The sequence below is a fragment of the Harmonia axyridis genome, chromosome 2, assembly GCF_914767665.1.
Source record: "Harmonia axyridis chromosome 2, icHarAxyr1.1, whole genome shotgun sequence".
NCBI lineage: Eukaryota > Metazoa > Arthropoda > Insecta > Coleoptera > Coccinellidae > Harmonia > Harmonia axyridis.
This window is the reverse complement of record NC_059502.1, coordinates 12,939,646-12,960,388: the sequence shown is the minus strand read 5'-3', so window position 1 is coordinate 12,960,388 and position 20,743 is coordinate 12,939,646. Positions and strand designations below refer to the sequence as shown.

General features: G+C 34.4%; 1 protein-coding gene across 1 annotated transcript in view; it reads right to left on the bottom strand.

Annotated features, from left to right (window-relative positions):
* Positions 1-20,743, bottom strand: part of LOC123674047 — a 226,372-nt gene that overhangs the window by 26,744 nt on the left and 178,885 nt on the right. Inside the window, exons 8-9 of the mRNA XM_045608871.1 lie at positions 8,249-8,447; positions 2,944-3,161 (exon numbers count right to left, since the gene is read on the bottom strand). Coding sequence (XP_045464827.1) covers positions 2,944-3,161; positions 8,249-8,447 — 417 coding nt within the window. The remainder of the gene's footprint in view (positions 1-2,943; positions 3,162-8,248; positions 8,448-20,743) is intronic.

Below are 20,743 nucleotides of genomic sequence, written 5' to 3'. Positions count from 1 at the left end.
GTCGGCCAGGTTTTCTTCCTGCCGCCGGTTCAACCGCCAGCTTAATTTCCCCCTCTCTATGTTTGATAATGAGAGGGCCGGAAAATTGTTTTATCATAGACGTGGGAAGGGGAGGGGGTATAGTTGGTCGGGACACCTTTTTCGTGTTCAACCACCGAAAAGTGCCCCATTAAATGAGAAGCAGGGGTGAAATTTTTAGGTAGACAATTTACGCATACCTAACTGAATTTTTAGGGTAGCAAAGCGTTTTTTAAAAATTGCAGTACTAATAAGGCTGATTCTCGGAAAAAATATTTTTTTAAAATTTTATCACCTCAAATAATGCAATCAAAATTTAGGTGTACAACTTTGTGTTCGCACATGTCATACAATGAGCTTTATAAGTATTCGTAAACATAACGCCATCGAAATATTAGACGATTTGTGTCTGCATCATAAAGTTGTTCACGATTAAACATGTAAGCACAGGAGCCAAATTCTGGTTATTTGCGGGAGGGTTTAATTTTCTGCTCTAATATGAAAAAATCTGCGGCTGAGGTTTATCGAATGCTCTCAAATAACTATGGTGAAGCCGCTATTAGTGTGAGAATGTGCCGAAAATGGTTTCAATGCTTCAAGAATGGTGATCTTGACGTCGTAGAGCAGCATGGCGGTGGAAGACACAAGGTATTTGAAGATGCCGAATTGAAGGCTTCACTTGATCAAGACTCGTCTCAAACCCAACAAGAATTGGCAGGATAATTGAAAGAGACGCAACAAGCCATTTTAAAACGCCTGAAGGTCATAGGAATGATTCAGAGACAAGGAAACTGGGTGCCGTACGAGTTGAAGTTGAGATATGTTGAAGGGCGTTTGTTTGCTCGTGAATAGCTGCTTGCAAGGCAAAGACGGAAGGGATATCTGCATCGCATTTTGACTGCAGATGAGAAATGGGTTTATTAAGATAATCCCAAGCGCAGAAAATTATGTGGATATCATAGCTATTCCTCCGCGTCGACGACCAAACCGAATATTCACGGTTCCAAGGTCATGCTCAGTATTTGGTGTGATCAGCTCGGCGTAGTGTATGATGAGTTGTTAAAAACGAGTGAAACAATTACAGGCGATCATTATCGAATGCAATTGATGCGTTTGAGCCAAACATAAAACACAACGAAAAACATGATAAAGTGATTTCATAGCATGATAGTTTCGCGAGTGGTACATACTTGGTAATGTTAAAATGGGAAGTCCTACCTCACCCGCCGTATTCTTCAGATGCCACTCCCTCGGACTATCACTTGTTTCGATCAATGGCACGCGGCCTGGCTGACCAGCACTTTTGTATCGATTCGTGGATCACTTCAAAAGATGACCAGTTTATTCATACGCTGCCCGAAAGATGGAAGAAAGTAGTGGCCAGCGATGCACAATACTTTAATCATAAATGTGTAACCAGTTTCTTACAATAAATAGCCTCGAAGCCTCAAATTTCGGAAAAAAAACCGCGGAAGCAAAGCTGTACGCCTATGTACGTAACCAGTGGCGTACTCAGACATAAGCCTTGGGGGGGGGGATAAAGAAAAAAAATCGAATTTTCCTTCTTTTGAAGAAGTTCTCTAAAGAAGTTTGCTTACTCATAATAAGATAGTGATAAATAAGATTGTTATACAATGGATATTACTCTTGGTTCCCCCTTTGAGTACGCCACTGTACGTAACCTAAGTATACAAAGACAAAAGGAAATTGAAATAAAGAATAACATAATTAAAATGACTAAATATTCCCATATCCCAAGCATATGGAAAAACCCGTTCGAAGAAATATATTTCTAAGAAGTAGCGTGCTTATTTGCTTTAGTCACAAAGTTTTTCATGGTACTAATTATCTTTCGCCCAGGATGAATCACTTCTGAAGAGTATACAGGAAAAACAGTACAGTCCACTTCTACACAGCTTTTTGAATTTTTCATACCATTTCACATTAAAATTCCTCATTGTTTTGCCATTCTTTTAGGATATATTCAAAACTCTGTCTTATGGCTTCCTTCAATTTTTTAAATCTTATTTTCCAATGGAAGCGTTGCAAAATTATTGTATAATGAAACACCAACGGATCAATATACAACTACCAAAAAAAATACCCTTTATATTAAAATCCTCTACTGATGCATCATTCGCACGTTGCTAAAAAAAATTGTATTTATTGCATGGCCATGGACATAAAGTAATGATTATATTGATTATAATAAATAGTTGTTCACCATTGAATTATTTGACGTTTTTTTGGGTAGACAATGTCTACCTTGTCTTGTCTATACCCACCCTTCGCCTCGCCACTGAAGAGCCCACAATGCGTAATGTGATTATCTCGTCTTGGCGACGACGGTAATCCTTTGTTGGTTCAGTAATAATAATCTTCTAGGTCACCACTGTTTCGTTAATATTTTGTATTTGGAGATTTCATTATGAATACGTCGAAATTTTTTTAGTTGTGTTGAATTATTAACTTTGCCGCACCTTGAGTTCTGAGTACACTTTGCAGTATTAATGCGGTAAATATGCGCTTATGCATTATACCATAAAACCAAATCATGGGCTAAATGAATCTGCTCAGTTATACCTACTTTTGGTAAGTGTGATAAATCATAATTTCTCTCATTATATAATTACTCTTCTGAAAGGATTTAAATGGCAACACTGTTATTATTATTTTTATTTTTTTCTTATGTCATCTGTGCTCATTAATTTATACTATTAACTTATAAAAAGATGAATGATGAATAGATGAAAGAATCGATAACTAAATTAATAAATTTGACGTGAGGAAATAAATGAATAAATAAATGGCAAAAAAATGAATTACAAATAAATAAATAATTAAATCAATAGTTAATAAATAGGTGAATGAATGAAATGGGAACTATTAAATCTTATTTTGTACAGATAAAATTTTGAAACATACCATTTTCCATAGAAACTCTTGCTTTATATCCTCCGAAATGATGGGAATAGTCCGAACTGAATTTGAGAATCAACTTGGAGGTAGAGCTGATATAACGTAAGAGTTTGAGTTTGGCACTCCAATCGCCGCAAAGACGCCTTGAAACGGTTTGGTTCTTAGATGAGAATTGCTGTGGGTCTATTCCATTTTCTAGAATCTCCAGGTAATCATAACTGCAACTATAAAAAAAGAATAAACAATAATATTCTATAGAAACGTATCTTGATTCGCTAGTATTGCTTCAAGTTAAGAAAACTAATGAATGATCATAATCATAATTATTTATTGCATCCCATGAGACAAATTTACATTTATGTAGGACAGGTCAGACATTGAGTGAACAGGAAAAAAATATCACACTAAATATTCAAATCAATCTGAAACAAAAATATTCTTCTTTGCTATAGAAACACTGCTCTAGTGATAAATCCTTGATAATTTTTTTAAAACTTAAATATTCAAGATGCTTAATTCGCTCTGGTAGGTGATTGAAAAGTTTGATCCCAACATAAATAGGTGATTGTTGAAATTTCTTGGTTCTGTGAGTTGGTAAGCATACTCGTGATTTTTTAGGCTATGAATATTCTTACGAATGAACAGCAAGGAATTAAATATATAAATACAAGAAAAACAAAGTATTCGACTCTTGATAAATGATGGTCTACAAGACTCCCGGGGTTTTAAGCCGAACATCAACCTAATGATTCTCTTCTGAGAAACAAAAACCTCACTTTTACTAGGAGACTCTCTCCATAGAATGCTTGTTTTTTAAGCGCTCATTCTAATGAAAGTGTAAACAAGTAAAATGAAGTGCGTTACTCCGAAATATTCCCTTGTATATTTTACACTATGATTGATCATTTCCTATTTTATTACAGAAGAACTCGGCACTTGTGAACGGAATTATACAGGGTGAGTCAACTGTACTCAATCGGTCAATAACTCTTGGAAATTTTGGGCTAGGAAAATAATTCAAATTTTGACGGAATCGACAGTACTCAGCGCAAAAGCTTAAATTATCATACTCAGCATTACTCATAATCATGAAATTCTTATTTCGAAATACGCTACTTGAGGGGTATAGATATACTTTTTGAGGTAGGCCATTTTTTTCGATCAATTTCATTTTTAAACTAAAGATTAAATTTTGTAAACCGTTTCTTATTGAATTAAAAAAAAAAAATTAAGTCTTCTGCAAATTTACGGATCACTCTACAGGTGGTCTGAAGAAATGCAATTTGAAAAAAATATCTATGTATTCTATATCAATATGTCTTATGTCATTCCATTCGAAAAAACACACTTTTTATCTTTTTAGTTAGTCTCGTTGACGCTTGTGATTTTGACGGATTTTGAACAACCTTGTATGATTAGGGTGGTGTTTTATTAGACGTAGATGATACACGGGTTATTGTAATCCAAACCCCAAATTTCAGCTTTCTAGGATTTCACGTACCGAAGTGATGAATGTTCAATTGAAGCTTTCTAGGATTTCACGTACCGAATTGATGAATGTTCAATTGAAGCTTTTTCGTACAGAAAAAGAAGTAAATTAATCACTCGAAAACCGGATTCTTGAGCCGGTTAATGTAAGAGAGAACATATGGCTCCACTATTTTTTTAGGTAACTCAGCGCTGTTATGTTACCTCGAATAAAGACTAAAGGTGACCTACTTGCATGTGCAATAGCATCCCATACCATAACGCCTACTGTCCCCAAATCAAACATCAAACTGAAGTTGACGTTTTTCTCCCCGACGTCGTCTAACTCTTCTTCGGTCATCATGTGCACCCAAGGAGAATCGATATTCATCAGAAAAGACTACCTGATGCCATTTCACATTCCAATCTTAACGTTCTTCGCACCACTGTAATCGTTGCCGGCGATGCTCAACCGTCAGAGGTAATACAAGATGGGGTCGATAATGCTTCAGTCCAAAAGACCTTACCTGGCGGTAAACCGTTCAGAGAGTTACAGGATGGCCTTATTCTCCTAACAACACATCAGCCAAAGATCGAGTTGTCGTAAATCGGTCTCTAATGGCGATGAGTCTTAGACGTCGAACCTCATTTGTGCCCCTTCGTCGTCCGGTGTCTACTCTTCTTCGATTTTGGGCATAATCAAACCACGCTTGACAACATCTCATAACAGTAGTTGGATTTCTGTTCGTACGGTTAGCGATTTCTCGAAATGACAACCCCGCCTCCCGTAGACCAATAATTTGAATCTTTCAAATTCACTTAGCTGGTGATAAAATCCGCGTACATGTGCTCTGAACATTTTAACAACAACTGAACATCGACTTTGGATGTCCTCGAACAGCTGGTTTGATACAAAATTTAAAATACTTGTAAAAAATGACTACAATATTCAAGTAACAAAAATTAGTCACATGAAGAAACCTTCACGATTTTTTCCCAAAATTCATTCATTTACTCCTTGCTATACTATCTATGTTATACTAAAAAAAAAAATTTAAACAACTCCTTCTGGGTGTTGCAGTTTCTTTGTCAGTTTGTCAGTATATTTTAGATCAATTGAGCAGTGGATCTTCGTGAAAATCTAGGCGGTTGATCACCCTGTAGATTAATACGAAAATCTCCACAATAATTGTTGCTCAACTTTGTTACACGCTTTCAAAATGAACCATAAATAATTCATGAACTGATATGAGCTTTGCTCCCGTTGAACATACAATGGCCAGTTGAACAGATCCCTGCAGTGATTATCACGGCCATAATCACCAGTTAATGCAGATTTTCTAAGACAATGCGGGCCCAGCAGTTTGGAGGCGAGGAAAATCCACGTCACGTCTTGGCCATTTCGGGCTATTTTCCAGTATCCCTAAGTTCGAAATTTAATACTTAATTACATTTGCAGTTATCGAGGTAATTACAACTTAGTGGCCCAGAACTTAGCGACTGGCAGAATGAACATCGTTAGATCCGGAGCTTGTTAGCACGCTCCGAGGCTATTGCAATTTCTTATTTCCCATATACGAAGAAAACAGGATTTGTCGAATAGGTTTTCCGCAACATTATTGGTTCGGATATGCAGTTTTATGTCGGGTGACATTGAAACTAGGAAAGATATACTAAAGACAAAGAAACTGCAACACCCAGAAAGAGGCTGTTTAAATTTTTTTGGTAAAACATAGAGAGTATAGCAAGTAGTAAGTGATTGAATTTGGAGAAAAAAATCAAGAAGGTTTTTTCATGTGAACAATTTTTCCTACTTAAATATTGTAGTCGTTTTTTGCAAGTTTTTTAAATTTTACAAAAAACCAGAGGTTCGAGGAGATCCAAAGTCGATGTTTAGTTGTTGTTAAAATGCCTAGAGAACGTGAATTTATCGCCAGCTAAGTGAATTTGAAAGAGGTCGAATTATTGGTCTATGGCGGGATTAGAAATAGAATAGATATAGACACCTTGAGGATTGTTTATTTTGAAAATTTTCAATCAATTATGTCATATGGAATCATTTTCTGGGGTGGGAGCACTCAGGCTGAACGCGTGTTCATCGCTCAGAAGATGGCTATGAGGATAATGTTTCACATGAAGTACAGGGAATCATGTCGGGGTATATTCAGAAGATATAATATACTAACTGCACCTGGTCTATATATCTATAAAATTTTATTATTTTTGTTCAAGAACAATTCCTATTTTCAGAATTTTAGAAATGTGTATAATACCAGGAGAATGATTGATCATCTATTACCTATTCACAAACTAACGAGTACGGAGCGTAATAATTTCTATATGAGTATGAAACTCTTCAATCATCTACCTAGAAAAATGAGAGGCATTAAGGAATTGAAACTCTTCAAAAGAGAATTATTCGCAATGTTAATAAAATGTGAACCATATTCAATACTTGAATTTATAGACTTTTGTCATGTACATATAGCATAGGTATAGTAGTTCATTTGTAAAGAATTTTTGACTTGTTTTCATTTTGTAATTGTAGATACAATTCTGGAAATAAATACTGTTATTATTATTATCATTTCAAGAAATCGCTAACCGTACGAACAGAAATCCAACTACTGTTATTAGATGTTGTCAAGCGTGGTTTGATAAGGCGCAAATCGATGGAGAGTAGACACCGAACGTCGAAGGGGATCAAATGAAGTTCAAGATCGACGTCTCAGACTTATGGCCATTAGAGACCGATTTGTGACAACTCGATCTTTGGCTGATGAGTGGTTAGGAGAACAAGGCCATCCTGTAACTGTCCGAACGGTTTGCCGCCGGATAAGGTCTTTTGGACTGCAGCATTATCGACCCCACCTTGTGTTACCTTTGACGGTTGAGCATCGTCGGCAACGATTACAGTGGTGCAGAGAACGTCAACATTGAAATGTGGAATGGCATCAGGTAGTCTTTTCTGATGAATCTCGATTCTCCTTGGGTGCACGTGATGGCCGAAGAAGGGTTAGATGACGTCAGGGAGAAAGATGTGAACCTCAGTTTTATGTTGAGCGTCATATAAATCGGACAGTAGGCGTTATGGTATGTGGTGCTATTGCACATGCAAGTAAAATCATCTTTAGTCGTTATTGAGGTAATATGACAGCACTGCGTTACCTTCAAGAAAAAGTGGAGCCATATGTTCTCCCTTACCTTAACTTGCTCGAGATTCCAATATTTCAGCAAGATAATGCCCGACCTCATGTTGCCAAAGTTAGTTCAAACTGTTTCGAAGCGAATCTTTTGCCATGGCCACCCAGATCCCCCGATCTTTCGCTCATAGATCATGTTTGGGACATCATGGGTAGAAGGCTTGGAAATTTACCCAAGCCCTCACGGACTTTGGCGGCTCTGAGACATGAAGTACACGTAGCTTGGGATAGTATTCCTCAAGAAGAAATAGACCATCTTATTGAATCAATGCCTAGACGTGTTAGGGAGTGTATAGATAATCGCGGAAAAATATTTCTGTAATAACATATCGGTTGAAATGCAGTTTAATCTTCATCTAGATAAAATAACCAACAATAATGATATCATAATAAACCATATATCATACAGTATATCAGAACATTTTGGTGGTTTCCAATAGGCACATTGATGAACCTGCTTTTTTGCTTTTTTCGAAATTGTTTTTCCATTAATTAGGTAGAAGATTGTTGATATTATAATATCAGTATTCTATAGAATGAGAGCAAATAATGGTAATAGGTAATATTTGAAAATCCTGTAACTATTCTATAATGTTTTTATCAGTTTTAACGAAGTGCGAGCTGAAAGACAAATTACTCACGTGGGTTCATTTTCCAACACCAACTCTTCAAAATCAAGGAGAATTTGATACCCTGGAGGCGATATGATGTAGGTGTTACAATCTACGTTGTCTGGATAATGCCTAGGAAATCCTGGACTGGAGACCAACGCACGAGGATGCTGTCGTGTTAGGGTGATTGTCTTGTTGCAGTCTAGAGGCCACGTATCTTCCAGGGGTTCTGTAAACAACAAAATAACCTTATCTTATTGTGGAACCTTTTGTACCCTGGGGCTATTCTTCACATATCTGATTTCATATTTTTCTTGCCGTTTTTCCAGTTCGCGAGGGAAATAGTTGTGACAGTGAAAAAAGTTGATATTTTGGGATCTTTTTCTACAATTTCATTACAAAATTATTTTCAATATTGGCAAACTATAAATTTAAATACATAGGCGTATAACTTTGCTTCAGCCGTTTTTTTCCGAAGTTCGAGGCTTTATTGTGAAAAACTGTTTACACATTTATGATTCAAAGCATTATCCATCGTTGGCCACTACTTTCTCCCATATTTCGGGCAGCGTATGAATCCCGCGTTGAAAAAATACGTCATCTATCGGAGCGATCCACGGATCAATCCAATTTTTTATTTCTTCATAAGACTAGAGGTGCTGGTCAGCTAGGCCGTCTGCCATTAATCGAAATAACGGGTGTTTTTTTTCGAGGTATATAACTTTGAGTTGGCATTACTGTTCAAGATGGCAAACGATTTAACAGCGGTCTAGTGATTCATTCTCAGTTTGGTTTGGCAATTCATCATGAATAGAACAACGCTTGCAAATAGTGCAATTTTATTTCGAAAATAATGGTTCTGTGCGGAATACGTATCGCGCACTAAGTCCATTTTATTTTGTTTAGCGATGAAGCGCACTTCTAATTGAATGGCTACGTCAACAAACAAAACTGCCGCATTTGGAGTGAAGCAAATCCTCAAGTGTATGTCGAAACACCGTTACATCCAGAAAAACTGACTGTTTGGTGCGCTTTATGGGCTAGTGGAATCATTGGTCCGTACTTCTTCAAAAACGATGATGGCCAGAACGTTACAGTCAATGGTGATCGGTATAGAGCCATGATTGCTAACTTTTTCATTCCTGAATTGAACAACCATGATGTCCAGGAGCTGTGGTTCCAACAAGACGGCGCAACATGTCACACAGCTCGTGCCACAATCGATTTATTGAAAGACACGTTTGGTGACCGCCTAATTTCTCGTTTTGGACCTGTGAATTGGCCTCCAAGATCTTGTGATTTAACACCGCTAGACTACTTTCTGTGGGGCTATGTAAAGTCATTGGTCTATGCGGATAAGCCACAAACCCTTGACCATTTGGTAGACAACATTCGCCGTGTTATTGCCGATATACGGCCACAAATGTTGGAAAAAGTCATCGAAAATTGGACGTCCAGATTGGACTACATCCGAGCCAGCCGTGGCGGTCATATGCCAGAAATCATATTTAAAATGTAATTCCACAAGATTATCTTGCGGATAAATAAAATTCATGTCAATCGAATAATCCATCGTTGTTTTATTGCAATTTGAAGTTCTATAGCTCTAAAAAAAACACCCTTTAAGTGATAGTCCGAGGGAAAAACGTCTGAAGAATGCAGCGGGTGGGGTAGGACTTCCCATTTTAACATTTTCAAGTATGTCTTGACCACTTTCGCAATATGGGCTCGAGCATTGTCTTGCTGTAAAATCACTTTATCATGTCTCTCGTTGGATTGGGGCAGTTTGTCTTTCAAAGCTCAACTCGAACGCATTAATTGCATTCGTAAACGATCGCCTGTGTTTATTTCAGTCGGTTTTAACAACTCATAATAAAATACGCCGAGCTGGTCCCACCAAATACTGAGCATGACCTTGGAACCGTGAATATTCGGTTTGGTCGTCAACGTGGGAGTATGGCCAGGATATCCTCATGATTTTTTGCGCTTGGGATTATCGAAATGAACCCATTTTTCGTATCACAATGCGATGCGGAAATCCCTTCCTTCTTTGCTTTGCAAGCAGCTGTTAACAAGCATACAAACGCCTTTCAATATCTCTTGGCTTCAAATAGTGCCACCCAATTTCCTTGTTTCTGAATCATTCCCATGGCTTCCGGGCGTTTTCAAATGGCTTGTTGCATCACTCCCAATGATCCTGCCAATTCTTGTTGCGTTTGACACGAGTCTTGATCAAGTAATGCCTTCAATTCTGTATCTTCGAAAACCTTCTCTCTTCCACCGCCATGCTGGCCTTCGACGTCAAAATCACTGTTCTTGAAGCGTTGAAACCACTCTCGGTACGTTCTTTCACTAAAAGCTGCCTCACCACGGGTATTTGAGGGCATTAGTCGAGTTTCATCCGCTTATTTCTTCATATTAAATTAGAAAATTAAAACCTCCCGCAAATGACGAGAATTTGGCTCGTAAGCGGACATGTTTAATCGAGAATAACTTTATGACGCAGACACAAACCGACATTCTTCAGATAACATCATTGGATATATTTATACAGGGTGTGGTGTAATGAATTGATTACAGGGTATCTCCAGGTAGAGGGCGTTTTGTGTCTTATGTATAGTGAAAGTCCATCGGTTAACGAGATATCCGACATTTTCGAAAAATCAAAGAAATGATTTACCCGTGACAACATCCTAAATGGAAGAATTTTTACAATCTGTTTTTAATAGTATTTCTGGACAGAGGCACTATTGAAGATTAACTATGATATTTGCTGACTCACCTCTAAAATATCTGATGAACAAAAAGTACAACATGAATTTGACGTAAACTAAATGGATTCAGAAATCTTGCACCCCCCCTCCCTTTAAAAAAATTCTGGATCCCTCTTCACCCCCCTAGACCCAAGTGTGAAATTCACATCGTCCCTAAGTAATAAAAACAAAAAAGCTCTTTGTTATCACAATTCGTCAACCTTGAATGACATAAGATGTATCCCCTTTCACTTTTTCCGACAGGTAAGAGAATTTTCCTAACTCCAATCCTCCTGAGGGAAAGATTGCAACGCCCTGGACTGAAAATTTATACACGGAACAGCCAGAAAGCACGGAGAAACCAGGATCTGGCGCTTGTAACAAGGAGCACTCCCGAGGTTAATATATTTTTTATTACCACCCACATCCGAGATGTTATAGAATTTCCATTGACTCTTCCGGCGCCTGACGTTCCTCACCCTAATAGACTCGCCCTCGACCTAAATTTTCCATCACCTTGCTAGTTTTCGTAAAAGAGGAAAATTTCTTTCAGACGATAACGAAGTGTTATTTGGTTGACTGTTTCTTTCATGTGTTAAATGAACTCATTAGTGGCCGTGTGCACCGAAGGATGTAATACAAGATCATTTTTTAACACTAGTTGCATCTTCATTTCTGTTGCACTACACCTTAAATTTACTACTATCAGATAAGAAAATCCCTCAAAATAGATGGATTATTTGTCGCTTAAAATATAACTCAACTTTTATAACCTATACCTAACATATTTGAGTTCCATCAGTTCTGTGTATAGAACTATAAGTTCGCACGGCAAGTTGAAACTTAAAAATAGATGAATATATTGCTCTTTTCTTCAAAAATTCTCATTTCAAAGATATTGAGCTTTTAGATTTGTTTTTTTTGAGGTACTGTGTACTGGGAACTGAATATTCTTTTGAAACTAGATATCAAATTTAAAAATGACGTAACCCATCTCGAAAAATGTAAAAACCTTGAATATATTTGCTTCATAGCTAAAATACGTTTAGTTTTTTGAGAAAATTTATACCTATTTATTTCAATTCAAAACATAATATCGAAATAGAAGTATCAAAAGAATTTCTGGAAAAGAAGTTATTTCACGATATTTCCTAGCTCTCATCAAGATAATATTTATTGGCCTTGTAATCATATCGCGATTTTCTCTTAGATCTGGAAATTAAGGACTTCATTTCCAAAATTTCTTTTGATACTTCTCCTTCGGTATTATGTTATGAATTGAAATGAATAGATATAAATTTTCTCAAAACACTAAACTTATTTTTTCTATGAATCAAATATATTCATGGTTTTCACATTTTTCAAGTTGGGTTACGTCATTTTTAACTTTAATATTTAGTTTCAAAAGAATTCACAGTTTCATAAAACATACATTAATTGATATTTCAATCAGGCAGTTACAACAATCATTAGGTGCTGAGGGTTTACAATGAAGGAGAGTTGAACAGAAAACTATAAAATCAGAAACATTCAGATTACATCAAATATTATCACAAAACGAATAAAAACAGGACCGTATTTCAAAAAAGGTACATAACACATGAATATGAATTCTTTCGTTTGCTACTCCTTTGAAAATAGTGTGCTATTCAAAGTAAAAATTGAATTCATCAGACTGAATTATGTATTTTTTCATGTCAATAACGATATTTCTCCAAAACGTGTAAAAAATATAGATTTCGAAGACTAAAGGAAAACACTCAATAATCAGAATACTGCCCTGAAAATATTGAAATTAAATTTATCGTTTTGAAGGGATGCATGAAGTAAATAAACCCACAAACTTTGAACGAAATCTGACTGCTGATCCCCAAGTTATGGAGATCAGACATTTAGGTCAATTTGCATGAATCACCCTGTATCTCCGAAACTAAGAGTCTTAGGATACAAAAAAAGTTACTTCTCTGAAAGGCCTGAATGACCTGCATTCACCACTAGGCTATGGCCAGTCACTCATGTTACACCCTGTATACCTGAAATAAGGCAGGGATTAAATTGTTTTTCAATGTAGCAAATATTTGTGCAGGGCCGGCGCGAGAAATTTTGGCGTCTGAAGCAAAAAATATTTTTGCGCCCCTGCTGAAAAAGTTTGAATAACAACATAACTTCCTTCATGTTGATCGGAGTGTATTAAATACAAGCTTTGCTTAGCTCATCCGTTTCTAACTGGATACTTATGTACTGAAGAATATTGTATATTTTACATTGTGATGAATATAAATTTGAATTGAATCGAATCGAGGCATCCGAAAAATTCTGAAATGTTTTTTTCAGTAATTTTTATGGTTTATATGACTCATAATGAATCATAGAAATTAATTACCTTTTCAGAGATATAGAGGAAAATAATGAAATTTTTTGATTGTATACGCAAATGACCATTCACAACTATGTTACTATGCGCAATGCGCATTCGTAGAGCTACGAATAATGTCGAAAATAGGGCTGGGAATCATGAATGAATGATTTGAATATACGAATAATCATTGAATAATTATTCGAATAATTGCATTTTGCATTATTCGAATAATCATGAATATTCACTGAATAGTTGAATAATCAATGACTACTTTTCTATTCATGAATAATCAGTGAATAGTCGAGTATTCACTGAATAGTTGAATAATCAATGACTACTTTTCTATTCATGAATAATCAGTGAATAGTTGAATATTCACTGATTATTCAGTGAATAGTTTTCTATTCAGTGAGTAATTGGATATTTATGAAGTTACGAATGAAAGTTTGAATGATCACTTGACTCACTATTCAGGAATGATTAAAACAAGGTTTTGTGATTCACTACGGACAAATCGTTTTATTAATATTAAAATTACTGGAAATTACATAATATTAAAATTGATAGATACAATTGAATTAAAATTATAAATAAACTCCTGTCAGTGTTCGGAATCCAAATAAACAAATTGTCATTCAAATTAGTACGTTGTCGTTGAAGAAATTGGCTAATTTTGATAAATAAGATTTTTTGAGGAACGATTTTACTATTAATTGAAAGACAGAAGAAACGAGATTAATGCCGTAAGTTCGAACTTAAGGTTCAACTAATAAACACGGATTTTTACAAAATCTGGGGAATGATACAGGATTCAAAGTTACTGGTATTAACCTCGTTCCTTCGGTCTATCAATTAATACTGAAATCGTTCCTCAAATACTCTTATTTATGAAAATAAGCCAATTCCTTCAACGAGACCGTACTAATTTGAATGACAATTTATTTGTTTGTATTCCGAACACTGACAGGAGAACGAAAAATGGCGATGTGTGACGTCACACTAATAGAGCGTATATGGCGAGAGGCAAAACACCAAAACGATTATACCACGTCGCAAAGGGTATATTCACTCATCAAAAGCTCGGATTTTATTGGTTCATTAAAACATGAGTTCAATCACTGAATATTGACTGAATATTCATTGAATAATCACTGAATAATCATTGAATAATCACTGAATAATCATTGAATAATCACTGAATAATCATTGAATAATCAACGAATAGTTGAATATTCATGACTACTCATGAATAAACAAGCATGAATAGTTGTTTGAATGAATTATTCGAATAATCGAATAAATTTATGGATGAATATTCGAATAGAAAAAGGCGAAAAAGTCCCAGCCCTAGTCGAAAATAGCACGCCTAGTGGAATTCTTTTTGCTCCCAAGCGCCATTGAGATTTGAAATTCAAAATGTCATATTCATTGAATCAATCACTAATAGCAGCAATTTCGAATATTCAATCATCAATTTTGAAATTAAATTTTTGCAATAACTCAAATTGAGATTTCCCCATTGTTCAGTATGAATGAAAACATCCTACCTCTGCAGAATTCTCGTTCGTTAGATTTTAGCGAGTGAAAATTAACGCATTCATTCCACCTAATTGAAATTTTCTTATGAAGTTATTTCATGGTTTGAGGGGTTGATACGATAGGAGTGAATTCCACAGTACGGAAATTGATTCGAAATCGATCTTATATTTATATTCGTTCGGAAACTGTGGGTAACAGTGGCGTACCCAGACATAAGCCTTGGGGGGGGATAAAGAAAAAAAAAATTCAATTTTTCCTTCTTTTGAAGAAGTTTTCCAAAGAATTTTGCTTACTCATAATAAGATTGTGATATATAAGGTTTTTACATATAATGGATATTCCTTCTGGGGGGAGATATATCTCCTTATCCCCCCCCCTTGGTTACGCCACTGGTGGGTAACCTACTTCACAAACCGGTAACATTATAACAAAATGAATAGATCGACATAAACCTTAAATTCAAAGAGCTTAAAAAGCAATTATACTATTCTCGTATTAAGATAACTTTGTCGTATCATTTCTTTCTTAATTTGTCTTTTCAGAGAAGATAAGATCTATGACAGGTAGAAGGTATATTGTATGAAGTTGTTGAATTACCAATTTTAAATATGTTTTCCCATAAGTCGCTCATTATTATTTATTTACCTGCATTTCAGTTATACACAAAGTTTCTAGGAAAAAGCTAAATATCGGAGTCAGGTGCGTAGTAACCGGGGTTCGATTGAAGCAGTCGTTGCAAAAAGTGAATGTTTATTGCACTCGACGTGAATTTGTCCGACGTTGGACAAATTCACGTCGAGTGCAATAAACAATTTTGCACGAGTTGCATACAACATTTTTTCTACGTTCATGCAAAAAGCAAAAAATGATTAATTGAGGTGCGACACTAGGTGTAACAAAATGAAAAGCGCAACTTGAATACTTTATTATTAATATCGCTTTGCATTGAAACAGGAACTAATACGTTACGAACAATTTAACTCAAACTTAATTTTTACCCTCAATGTTGAAAGTGAATGAACAATTGGTGCAATTTGCAATATGAATATTTCGTAGTGAAGTACTTTTTAAATCCACTTCTTGATTTGTTACTGCGGTAAACGTACTAGTACTTGGTAACTGTACATCGTTATTTCCTTCAGGCTGAAATATTTGTTTGTCATGATGACAGCACGTTGAAGTAGAATGACAGATGAGTGCAATAAAAACTTTATTGCACTAGTGCAATAAAGAACTTCTTTTTCCACTAAATATAGTTCAATAAAGTTTTGCTTTTTGCATGAATGTAGAAAAACATATTTTATACTCTGACAAAATTAGCGAAAAACACAAAATCGCAATAATGTTTGTAGTTCATTTTCTCTTGAACCCTTTGACCGATTTTAGCAATTAATTTTTGAATTGTAGCTTAATTCCTCGGTACCATTACTGTTTAGATACCGTCCTTATTTACTTCATTTTTTGTTGTATATTGAATGAATTATTTTCGAAATTAAATGATAATTAAATTTCAGATTATGTATCCTAGTGATTTTTGTATTGTATCTTGGCAGTTGGTGTGACTGTTACGAAAATTGACAGATTACGGAATTTGAATATGAATCGAACGTTTCGAATTTTGAAATAATTTACAAAGTAATGAGTTAATTACAGCACTGTTTTTAGAACAGTAATGAACTCATTACGATACTGAAATAGAGAAAAGCAGTTATTCTCAAAGCCATTATTTTCGTATTAAGATAACTTTGTCCTATCTCTTCTTTCTTAATTTTTTCCAGAAAAGATTTTATATATGACATGATATTGATGAATTGTTTTCATTGAATACAGAAGCAAATTCTAGTAAACAAATCAAATTACAATTTGATTCATTATTCGATGAGTTGTACTATGAGTCAATAATGATGTATTCATTGAAATTGTCCGATATTGCTAGTGTAATACAAAGATAATAGCTATAATATGGCTGTTAGTTTGCTTCAAACTGAATGAAAATAGTTCATATTCATCCAATAAAATATTCTTTCATCTTCATCTGAAACCATTAGTGTTTTATATCACCAAGTTTAGATTGTGAGTGAATTCCGGTTCGGAGAATTTCATCATCTTCTTAATTGGATAAAAAGTAATATTCTTATCTTTTCAACCCCTTCATTCCTAGTAGGTGTTACTTCTGAAGCATCATTTTCAACTTCGAAGAGCACAACAGGAAACATTAAAGTAGGAACTTTAAAACGGTTGTTTCTTAGTCTATTTAATTCTTATTCTAAATCGTCATAACTTATTTCATGAAAACGATTAGTGGTGAAAATAAGATCATGGATTTTCAATTTGGTGTGGAAACACGGGAATCTTTAGAGTCTTATTCTTTACAATAATTCATATTCATTAATTATTGATTCGATTTAATCGACTGAAAAATAACCTGAAATATTTGTTATCAGTTTACTTATTATCTGTTCGCATCTGCTTAATTCATTCAAGATATATTGGAAGTATAATTCTTCAAGCTGATATCGGATACGTCATGACCATACGAGGTACGTTCATAAATATTTCTGCAGGCGATAAAAATTTTTGATTTTGAACATTTTATTTACAAATCTCCAAATATGCCACCTTCTGATAAAATTAGATATCACTCTGATGAAGAAATTGTTGAAAGAGAATTTTTTTTCGCCATTTTAACCACTATTCATGATCATGTGAAAAAGCTCTCGAATTATGAATTTTACTTCGCCGAAACATCCATCGACCAGTTGGATAATCTTGAAGTGAAATTTAGTGAAGTTTCAATGGCAATTCATATTTATTGATTCTGAAATGCATTTAACCAATTCTGAAATACAATCTCGTATTTCTGAAATCCAAATAAGCAAATACCAGTATATATTTTCTGAAATTAATTTTTTCTTTTCTGAATTTAATATTGCTATTTTGCAATACAAATCACCGTTTATGAATATAAATTTCTTTTTCTGAATTACAAATTCATCATTCTGAATAACAACTTCCAATCCTTAATTACAATTTCGATCTTCTGAAATTCAATTTACTTTTCTCAATTACATTTTGAGCTTTTTGAATTACAATTGGAAAGGAGTACCTGGTAATCGCAAACTAATACTGTTAGCAATTAACGTTTGGGTGAATCAGTGGCGGATCCAGAATTTTTTTCAGAGAGGGGGTGCAGAGTAGCGAATTCAAATGAAAAATGAAAATTATACAGAAGGAATTCTACAAAATATTGAAAAGTGCGTGAATGCCTAAAATTTTAACGAAATGAGAATAATAATCCACAACGAACTTCTGTAAAATATTTAAAGCAATGATATATTTGATACTTTCATTTCTACATACATTTCTGTAGAGTTGAATTTCTTCCATTACATGACTAATGATGGATTGCCGAAAAGGTCTTGTATAGTCATAGTTCCCAAAATATTCCTATGAATGAACAAATAGATGTTAACTCAACGTCATCTCCATTTTTGCATATCTTCGAAAGATTAGAAAGTTTAGAAATTCCACACTTTCAATTTACCTGTACATTTTATTATGCCCAAGGGAGTATAATAAAATTTACAGGTAAACTTTACCTAACATTCATGAGAATTAAAAGTAGTTCTCATGAATTCTCGATCAAATTTCAAATTAGATTATTGTTTATAAAGGTAGCTTATGGATAATCAATATGGTAATGAATAGAATATGGATAATGAATACCTACTTAATAAATTAGAAATATTGAAATGAAGGGTATCAACATTTTAACCTGTTTGATCACATAACATTAATTTTTTACAAAGAATCTGTGGTTTGATAGCTCGCACAGGGTCACCAAATGTCAAATCTAAACGAACATAGATTAATTAATTTCACACTTAACAAAATTTTAAAAACCAAAATATATTTGACATCGCTGTCAAGTTGATTGTTGTTTAGTTTATTCAATAAAGATTTGATCTTTCTTTCAGAAACCGGGGGTAAGTCTGTCTAAAAATTTCGTTTCATTCAATTTGATGATAAATTTCTATAATTATAATTATAACATTTGAATACGGGTCAGTTTGAACACGTAGTTTTTAAATTCAAGAAAATCTAGAATTTTTCTTAAGTTATTCGAACTTGTCAAGTTCGATTCGATATTCTGAGCTATAAACGGCTTGAAAAATTGATGCAAAGTATATTACTGTTATGGTTTTTCAGATTATATATTGGAATAGAGAAGCAACTGTAAAAAACCTTTTTGATAACTCCCAAATTCAAAATTAATGAATCAGATTGAGTATAGTTATTTATAATACAAGTGCAGAAGGCAATGATATTCTTCCACGAGTTCAAAATTCAAAAACGAGCCACGAAGTGGCGAGTTTTTGAATGAACGAGTGGTAGAATGAGCCTTCTGTACGAGTATTATACATTATTTTCTCTAATTCATTGCATTTTTATTGAAATTAATGAAATATTTGCATGAATATCATTTAGGGATTTTTGCTTCGAAAAATGTTGATTGGCAGAACTGATTTTTTTAAAGCAAATTGATGAATTGACAGATGAAGCCGTGGCGAAAAGTTCGGAGTACCAACATGTAATAATGAAATATAACCATGAAAACTGTGCGTTTCTGATATATTCTCGCACGATTTTGTTCTACAAGATGTGGAAGAATGAACGGAATAACCACAGAATCAGAGAAAATAAGTAACAAGACTAATAATTACATTTTTCAACACTGTGTACTAACTGGATCTTTATAATAATAATGTCGATTTTCCTGAGGATTACTAGAATTGTTTTTTTCTCGAAATCGATAGGTAAGATGAAACTACTAACAACCAAAAATTGTAGCACTGGACTAAATTTCTTTTTACATTTTTCTCAACTACCAATTCTGAAAGAAGTGGGCAAGAATATAACATGATGAAAATTTCAAATTGGAATATCTATGCCAAATTTAAGTTCAATATCTTGTGAATGGAAGGTGCTATGAGAAAAAAAAGCATGTTTATAGGATTTTTTTTTCTTAAAATGATCTGAGAAATCTATCATTTTCATTTGAACCCCTCAATTTAGAAACATACTGTTTGTTTGAAAAATTTAGTGTAAGCTATTGAAGCAAAAGGTTTTTTATGTTTGATAAAGTTTAATTTATACGCTCTATTAGTGATGATGTCACAAACCGCCATGATAGTTCTCCTGTCAGTGTTCGAAATCTAAACAAATAAATTGTCATTCAAATTAGTACGGCAGATTTTGATAAATCAGATTATTTAAGAAAAAGAAAATCTGAGGAATGATACAGGATTTAAACGGGAGAACTAAAATGGTGGTGTGTGACGTAAAACTAATAGAGCGTATTGTTGAAAGGTACTTCAATTATCTCTACGCCACTGATCGGAGTATTTTTCTCGGAAGTCAAACTACTGATAAGGCATCTGAAAACGACCCATCTTCAAGCTTCAAATAGATAGTAAATTTTGGAAAGTTTGCAAATTAAAAAGGGATGGATTAGTCATCTTGAGTCATGACACTTTGTAGGTAATTATCCCTAGAGAGACCTATATAAGGAAATCTTGAAGGCATATTCTCTCAATTTAGTGTTTGATGTTGATCGAGTAAGAGTGCCCAAGTTATTCTTGTGTTGTGCGTTGACTGCTTGAAAGCTACAAAGACTCAAAATGGATTCGCAAGTTAATTCCAAGAAAAATACTAAAAAAACACCAAACAGAAAATTTAAGGGACAGGGGTAAGTTTTTTTTTAATTTCTAAATTCATAAGTGAATAATCACCAGAAAATATAAAATTTCATTACTTTTCGATCCGAAATAAAAAAAAATCTATTAGATAAATAAGGAAAACACAACCTACTTC